General features: G+C 32.7%; 2 protein-coding genes across 4 annotated transcripts in view; one reads left to right on the top strand and one right to left on the bottom strand.

Moving 5' to 3' along the window:
* LOC117113899 overlaps positions 1 to 4,693 on the bottom strand; it is a 32,599-nt gene extending 27,906 nt beyond the window's left edge. Inside the window, exons 1-2 of the mRNA XM_033257395.1 lie at positions 4,608 to 4,693; positions 4,311 to 4,413 (exon numbers count right to left, since the gene is read on the bottom strand). Coding sequence (XP_033113286.1) covers positions 4,311 to 4,413; positions 4,608 to 4,634 — 130 coding nt within the window. The 5' untranslated portion in view covers positions 4,635 to 4,693. The remainder of the gene's footprint in view (positions 1 to 4,310; positions 4,414 to 4,607) is intronic.
* Positions 4,694 to 8,246: 3,553 nt separating this feature from the next.
* Positions 8,247 to 8,841, top strand: part of LOC117113919 (sodium-dependent glucose transporter 1A-like) — a 3,942-nt gene continuing 3,347 nt past the window's right edge. For 2 of the 3 annotated variants that reach the window (XM_033257427.1, XM_033257428.1), the window contains exon 1: positions 8,528 to 8,606. In XM_033257427.1, the coding sequence (XP_033113318.1) occupies positions 8,562 to 8,606 (45 nt within the window). In that variant the 5' untranslated portion in view covers positions 8,528 to 8,561. Of the gene's footprint in view, positions 8,470 to 8,527; positions 8,607 to 8,841 lie in introns of those variants that run through there. The other variant, XM_033257429.1, reaches the window with a different exon arrangement.

Here is an 8,841-nt window from a genome sequence, read left to right as displayed (position 1 = left end):
TTTTGTGTTTATAATGTTTTTGTGTCTATATAATGTTTTAAAAGCAGTTATGTTTTGAAAAAGATCTATGTAATAAAAAGGTGGTAATATAATAAAATTAGAAAATATTTTCTGAGAATTGGCATGTTTAAATAGCACCGACAGATATATAAAAAAAAAACCCTCATCGCATATCCAATATCAATATACTCAACACATTTATTATTATAAAACCAAAAAAAGCTATTCTTCTTCTTCCTCCTCTTCCTATTCTTCTTTTACTACTTCTTCTTGACTCTCATTTTGTACCTGAAAATAATAGTACTATTTTACTAGGCCTACATGGCTAAAAAAAGCACAAATATTGTCTTTACTACTGACAGGGCCATCGTTAAATTAAGTCAGAGCCCAAAATATAGCATCATATTCAATACGTTATCTGACATCATGAGAACCTAAACTTTAATACAATTATTTGTTATTTACTTGGCCTAATTCGAAATTATTATTTTAAGACTTTAACATATAATAGGCTACATACTGATTAATAATAGCTGAGATTTGATGCACATTTTAGAATTAATAATCGTTTTTATTATATCTTCCTGAATATTTATTGCCTGCCAAATGAAATATGAATTAGGCCTATATGCATCTTTAGAAATACAATTTCTACAATATTAATCTTGTTTTTATATAGATAAATGTTCGATAAATTTTATCTTTCATAAAAAAAAAACAATATTCAGTTCGTCTATTTTCATTCTAATCAATGGCGTTTGTAAACGTGCACTGACGTCATCGTCGAATTCCAGGACTTTCGACGGTAAAGCTGGCCTGCCTTCCCCGGTCCCAGGCCAACCAATAATAATTAACAAAATGTTTTTTTTTTTTGTACATGCACTTCAACTTTTACAACAAAAGCCTAGGCCTAATACCTGTAGTACGTCCTCCTGTACTTAGGCCTACACTACTTTGTTGTCGTCGGGGTATAATTCTGTCTCTTAATGAACGAGGAGTCAACATCTAGGCTAGGCTAATTGATTTTGAAATCAATAACCCACCTTAAAGGATTATCAGTTATTCTATGATGTTTCATGATACTTTATCACTAAAAATTAACAAACACTCGTTTTGACGCACTCCGTTCTGTAGTGTCTGCTGTTGAAAACAAACTTCCTGGCCTAATTTTGTGACTGGCTATGATGACTGAGGTGGACCATGTTGATTTATTAATAATGTTCTGTTTGGGATGGAAAAAAGGAGAGTCAATTTCCCCCAAATGCTCCAACAGCACATAGTTTACTGTGCGCTATTGGCAGTATGCCTATGGAATTTACTAACCACACAATCCACAATCAGGTGATTAAATCGCAAAACTTTATCTGCCTTTGGTAAAGTCGCAAAACTTTAGCTTCGTTTGGTGGCACCATTTACTCTAGGTAGACGGCGACCAGTTTAACGGTTGGTACATTTCTTACAAACATTCAGCCAAAGGCCAGTGAAAGTTGAGACGGCAGCCGGGTTTTTATCGATGTTGCGTTCAATTTAATTCTCCGAACTTCTGGTGGGCCTGCATTTTGTTTCCAACGCGATGCGCGTTCTGTGTCTAACGTGATAAAGATTCCACTACTTTATATCCAATTTCATATTATAAATACTGTAATAATTTACTATTTTTAAGCAGTTCTTTAATCCTCGCCGATAGACCGAGAGAGCCCCTCGATGGCAAGCATTCTTCAATTAGGCAATCCTTAAGTAGCTCCTGTTATTTTTGCAAATAAATGATAAATGTGAAAACAAGCAAAAATTAATTAAATATGTATATCAAAATGTAATTAAAATCCGTATAGGGTATATAGATTGTTGCTCTTTAAATTTGAATATGAGAGCGAGCCATATACAAATCTTATGTTATTAATTTGATTATTATTATTTATAAATATTAAAATAGTGTAGGTCAGTCGACCGCAATATATAAACTGTGCTTTGCTCTAAATGATATAAATTGTAAATGTTAAATGATATACAGGATCTGTGACAATATTCAACTTGTGTAATTATGTAACGTACATTTTATTGTATCAGCATTCAATTACGTACGCTTTGAGCGAGCGTACGTACGTTTCGCGAGCAATGTTTTGAAACACGTTTACTCGGTTCATTACTATGCAAATTCTCGCGGCTAGTCTGAACGCCAGGCAAGGTTAAGCCGGGCTTAACTCAAGCCTGGCTTATCTATCTTAATCTTCAAGTCTGTGTCGAGCGTGAACTACTCTACAGCTGTTTCATGCAGTACGGTAGCAATCTTCAGGAGTGAACAGATCGCTGCTGCAGCAGCTGCTGCAATCTCTGCCTTACAGAGAAATTTCACATAATTTATTCAAACAAACCATCTTTAAACAAAACTTTATTTCAAAATAAATCCATATATTATTATTATTATTATTATTATTATTATTATTATTATTATTATTATTATTATTATTATTATTATTATTAATGTTATTATTATTATTATTATTATTATTATAAGTATATATTTATATATAATATATATATATATGTGTGTATGTATATATACGGTATACACACATATATATTGACATATATATGTGTGTCTATAAATATATGTGTCTATATGTTTGTATATATATACAAACATACATATATACACATATATATTTATAAATAATAATAATACTTATATGCTTATACTTATATAATAATAATAATAATAATAACAATAATAATAATAATAGTAATAATAATAATAATAATAATAATAATAATAATAATAATAATAGTAATAATACACACGCAACATATGGATTTATTTTGAAATAAAGTCAATAAAGTTAATTAAATAGCGGATGAATGCACATAGAGTCAAATATGTAGAATATATAAGTGACAATGTTGAATTGCACCAGTCAATAACATTTTGAAATTAAGTGTTAATAACGGACAAATCAATAGTATCTTGAAAGGAATGAAACAAGTTAGTATCATCGGCAAACATTCTAAAGTTGAAATAATTTGTAGAGTTTGGAAGATTATTGATATAAATTTAAAATAAAATTGGGCCAAGGACTGAGCTTTGAGGCACACCACAAGTAATAGGTAAATTATTAGAAGTAAAAGAACAAAATGAAACAAATGGTTTTCGATTTACTAAGATAGTCATAGATCCAAAATAATGCATTTCCTCTATTACACCATAATGAGATAATTTAGAACGTAATATTTCATGAACAATTGTGTCAAATGCTTTACGAAAATCAATAATAGAGGGCATATCATGGTCTGGTCAAATTGAAGGCTATTAACTACGGTAAATGTTAAGGGATAACTTAATACTGTATGTTTCTATAAAACCATATTGACGATTATAAAACAAGTTAATTTTTTTCAAAGTAATTGACTAAAGTTTATTATACAATATTAATGGCATAGATATATAAGTTGCAGCTATAGAAAATTATTTTGATGAAATTTTGTCGAAACCAGTGGCTTTTTTTATGTCTAAGCATGGAATTATTTTCAGAACTTCTTTTGAGTGGCATAAACCTAAACTGTAACTCAGGCTGCATCGCATTCTACCAGTGGCGCCTCTGCGGACGCACGCTCCTCCAATGAAGCTTCCCCAGGCGTCCCCCAATTTTCTAGACACAAAAATGAAGAATATATTTATCCCCTCTTATATCCTTATTTTTTTCAGCTAGCCCGACCTTACCCCTTACTCAATCATAATGTCGTAAAAAATTATTCATTTGAGCTCTGTTACTCGTTGACTCGAGGCCGTGTTGTTTCGAATGTTTAATGGTGCCGCTGTCTGCAAATTATGCTAGATCCTATCTATTTTAGGGGTTCCAAATGATCAACTTCAGTAGAATGTTCTCATCCTCATTAAATATGTTTCAAAATAAAATTAAAAACAGAAAGTTGGGGCAATATTTGTACTATTTTACACATCAGCTGCAGTTAAGCCAGTTAATAGATGTAGGCCTATATATTTTTTAAATAAAAATATTCAGTTATTTACATAGCGCCTTTCTTTGCAGATACGAAGCGCTTTTGACCCTGTCGTCAAAAGCTTAGTGTTGATGCTGTAATGAGCGCAGGAGCAGGCAACCCCACAAGGTACCTATTTAGGCCTATTACACTCGGGTGGAGAGAAGCAATGCATTGTAGATAAAGTGCCTTGCTCAGGGAAACAAGCGAAATGCACAGCAAGGGATTGAAACCCTGAGCTCAATGTTTGGAAACCAAACCGTCCTGCTGCGCCAAACCACTTCTATGTTAATGTCAATAAACACATTGATACTTACCATCACATTCGCCACCAGTCCATTCATCACTACCACTGACTGGCACTTTTCCATCATCACGGCATCGACCTACAACGTACGCAATGCACACTGTAATCAGGAGCTGAATAAAATGAAATAAAGACGACCAATATATTATTTCAAAATTATCTCGTGTATGATTAGGTTCAAAATTTGTCACTAGATAATCTTAACTTGCATTTTTTTTTAACTAGCACAACCGAATTTTATATTAAAATTAAAGAATTCAAAATATTCGTTTTCATATTGAAAAGAAAAAAAAAAGGAAATTCTCACCAACAATAATATTCTTTTGTAGAACATTCTAAAATACAATCTATCAACAAAGTCAAGTCACCACGTCAAGACCACTATGTAGTCTTGAGAAATACAATCATTATATTTCAGAACGAACAAAGTTTCAACATATGCATTTCTAATCGATAATAATTCATCCATGTATTGATTCTTCTAAATTGTGTTAGTTCGATCTGCATCAAGGAGACGATATCGATATTTCAATTCAAATTCATTTGCTCTCTATCAATACTAGTTTTTGCACTTGTTATCGATTATTGATTTTTCTGCATAGAAATAAATAGGCGTAATAATTCCTCCATGGTCTGACGATCTGTCTCTTATACACATCTAGAGGAGTTGCGTTAGGCGAGCACTACTGATTTTTCACATTAAAGGTTGTCCTACCATTATTTAAGTCAAACCTTATTTCTTATCATAAGTATGATACAGAAACATTTATGCATATTTTATGAAAGCAGTTTTAAATGCATGGAAAACAAGTTTCACCTAGTATTATCAATTATCAATCAGCTTCTATAACAAAACTTGGCCTAGGTCTACATTCAAAGACCGCAAACTAGACGCACTTTAAAATAATCATAAAATTAACCTGTTATTATTTTGATAAATTTCTGATTGTTAATTTGATTGCACAACAATTTTCGCTCATTTTTTATAATCTTTTCTTTTTATAGACCGAATCGGCGGCTCGGGTCACGTGAGCAATTATAAGTCAATCGTGACGTCATCACTGCAACTCCCAATGTTATTTGCCTATCCCCACAGTCCACTAATTTTCCAATAGACTGAATCGGCGACTCCAGCTATTACCTGGTCACGTGACATATAGTTGTAGGTCCATAAAATATAAACATACACATCGTAGTAATCCACAGTGCGCTCATTGAACACAGTAGGCCTATATCGAGAGAGTTATTGTGTTTTTTTTTAAACAGCGACCCAAAGTAAAGTAATGCTAATATTATTAACAATGTAACTGCCCGTATCACAAGAATTTCAGCTTTCTCTTTATAGCGGCCTAGTACGTATACAGTTCAAAGCGAATTCGATGCTCTCCAGGCTCCTAAACGGGAAGAAGGATGAAGGAGGAGCGAATAGCATGCACAAGCAATAATGCCTGTACTCAAAAGCAAATTTACTCCAGGCTTCGGAATCTTTTTTTGTGCTCGTCTATTATGTTTTAAGGTTGTTTTTCTTTCTTTCTTTTCTTTTTTTTAAATAATTATTTTAAGGCCAATGTGAAGGCCTATTTTTGCCTCTGCTTGGACAATGAACTCTCCACAGCAGGTGCATTAGTGACCGTAATTGTTTAAACAATCAAATTGGATTCATTAATCACATGTATTTTCCATTACCGTAGCCCGTCTCTGGTGAGGCTAAATGATTTAATAAGCATCATATTATTAGACCATCACCACTGAACAACTTTCATTGTTGTTTTTATTATTATTATTATTATTATTATTATTATTATTATTATTATTATTATTATTATTATTATTATTATTATTATTATTATTATTATTATTATTATTATTATTATTATTATTATCATTATTATTATTATTAAAGATTCATTATCAATCTGCAGCACTGTAGGTAAACGTTTTCAAATTGTTATACAAAAAAGACAGTATTTTGTTCTTCATGTTTAGTCAGTGTTCTGAAATAGTGGATTACTGATTCTACTTCATAGTTTAATAATAATAAAAATAATAAAATATTTATAATGCGCTAATTTCAAGGAAATGATCAAAAGCGCAGAGAGTACAACTAGAGAAAGATTTTAAAATTTGGAAATGCGAAGTGGGGATGGACTAAAAAGAGTTAATGAGATGGGACTTCAGTTTTAACTTAAATACATCATAGAGGGAGACAGTTTGATAGAGAGTGGCAATTCGTTCCACGGCGCTGAAGCAGCAAAGGCGAAAGTTCTTTTTCCGTATGTTTTTGTTTTAATTTGGGGTGACGAGAAGATTTTTGTTGTCAGAGGGGACTCGTCGGTTAGGGACATACAATTTCAGAAGTTGAAAGAGATGGGAGGGTTGTTTAGATTGAAGAACCTTAAAACAAATGATAAGAATCTTAAAACTGATGCCTTCGGAGAGGCAGCCAATGTAGATTTCGAATGATCGGTGTAATATGTAAACGTCTCTTGGTAAGAGAGCACACTCGGGCAGCAGAATTTTGAATTTTCTGTAACCGGTTGATAGAAAAAGATGGTAAGCCAACTAATAGAGAATTACAGTAATCAAGTTTTGAAGAAATGAAGGCATGGACAAGTGTTTCAGAGATTTAGAATTTAAATATTTACAAATCTTTTTAAGGTTACGCAAGTAATAATGGGCAGATTGACAAATTTTATTGATATGCAGATTTAATGAGAAAAACTGATCCATAACAAAAACCAAGATTCCTAACCGATGAGGATGGTTTAATTTTATTTGAGCCGAGAATCAAAGAAGGGAAGATTGGTATTGGGGTAAAAAATCGCGATAAAAAATAAATAAATTCAGTTTTGGAAGGATTTAATTTAAGCATGTTATGAGAGAGCCAAGATTCAATGTCAGATATGCAACTTTGAATTTTGTTTATTATACTTTGTGTGTCATAAAATGGATTAAATGGTAGATAAAGCTGTCGTCGGCGTACATTGAATGTACAAATTATGGGAACGAATGATCTTAGCAACGGGGGAAATATATAACGGAAAAAGTAGAGGACCAAGAACAGAACCTTGTGGAACACTAAGCTTTTAGGAGAGGAAACAGAGCCGAGAACGTTTACGTTTATTGATTTTTGGTTTCCGTTTGTATGAACCCGTGGTCTTAATCTTGCTTCAAGTCCAAAAGGGAGTATGCGACTGGTTGATTTCGTTGACTACGACTTTTCGTTGCTTTATTATTTTCATTCGACTGGTTCGTAAAATAGACTTCGTTGACAAGAAAATTAACGTAAATCAGAGTGCGTTAATCAGCGTTAAGTTATTCATGTGACCAAAACAAACATGGCCGATTGGTGAGTTTAGAAACAGCATTCGCGTTAATATGATTTAGATTAAATTAAAAAAAAAAAATTTAATATTTACCCACATGAAGTCAAAAAATAATTGTAGGCCAACAGAATTCAAAAACTGGATGAATTTTTTTTTTTTTTTTTTTTCACAAAGCTGAATCTTGATTACCCAGCGTGTATCGCGGTAACTATGCAGCAATTTTGTTTTGTCGAGTATTTACAAGTTTTCTATTCGACTGGTCGTCTTCGTTAAGTAGGATTTTACCTCTGCGCAGGTGGGAGTGATTTAAAAAAAGAACGACCAGTCGAATACGGCCATTTTATGTGACTGGCGTCACCAACGTTTAAACTAGATCATGGCCTCAACCCTTCCATAGAATTTTTTTTTTTAAATAATTTTGTGTTAATCTTTCTTTTATTACTTAATGATAAAAAATATTATGCAAATACTGATATGTGTATGTGTGTGATTTTTGACAGCCATTAACTTTGTAAAATTAGCTTTATGTTTAAATTATCATCCTTCGGAGTAAATTACAATAGGCCTAAAAACTGTACTAGGCTGGCCCTCCATTATTTTAGAATTATGCTTTCCCTACTTTCGGGGCGTATTTATAACGTTACCGGGAATTTGAATCTATTTTTAGATCTAATTTGCGACTCCGCTAACTAATTTCTACATTGGATCATGTTGCAGTTACAATAGCATTTGCTACAACAAACACTTTTGTACTTTGGACTTCGTAATTGCTTTAATGTAGGTAGGCCTATACCACGTAGCTATCAGAAAAGAACGAGCCTATTAAGAACAGTGGACAAACACGTAAGTTAGCGGTTTTTGCCCAGTTAGCATGCTAGAGGCGTACTCAGTTTAAAACTGTTAAGTTGAACGATGATTATTGGCTTGGCTAGCTTATGGAGAAATGTAGACCACTATTAGACTGGTTAATAATTATACAGGTATCTCTAAACCTCCAAAGCCAATGCGCTTTGAATTCCGCTATGGGCTTAGCCACGGCGCGACGAAGCTTAGTTTATTATTAACGTCAATCATTATTGTCTTCGTCTTTTGTAATTCAATGTAATGATGACCGATAAACTGCACACAAGAGTGCATTTGTAAAGGTTATCCATAAGCGATGATTATGCTAGATCTGTTTAATATTCAACCTGGTAGTAAATAACATAACATCAT

Source organism: Anneissia japonica, unplaced genomic scaffold, assembly GCF_011630105.1.
Source record: "Anneissia japonica isolate Jap-2015-1 unplaced genomic scaffold, ASM1163010v1 scaffold1417_len1240632_cov203, whole genome shotgun sequence".
NCBI lineage: Eukaryota > Metazoa > Echinodermata > Crinoidea > Comatulida > Comatulidae > Anneissia > Anneissia japonica.
This window is presented reverse-complemented; position numbering and strand designations above follow the sequence as displayed.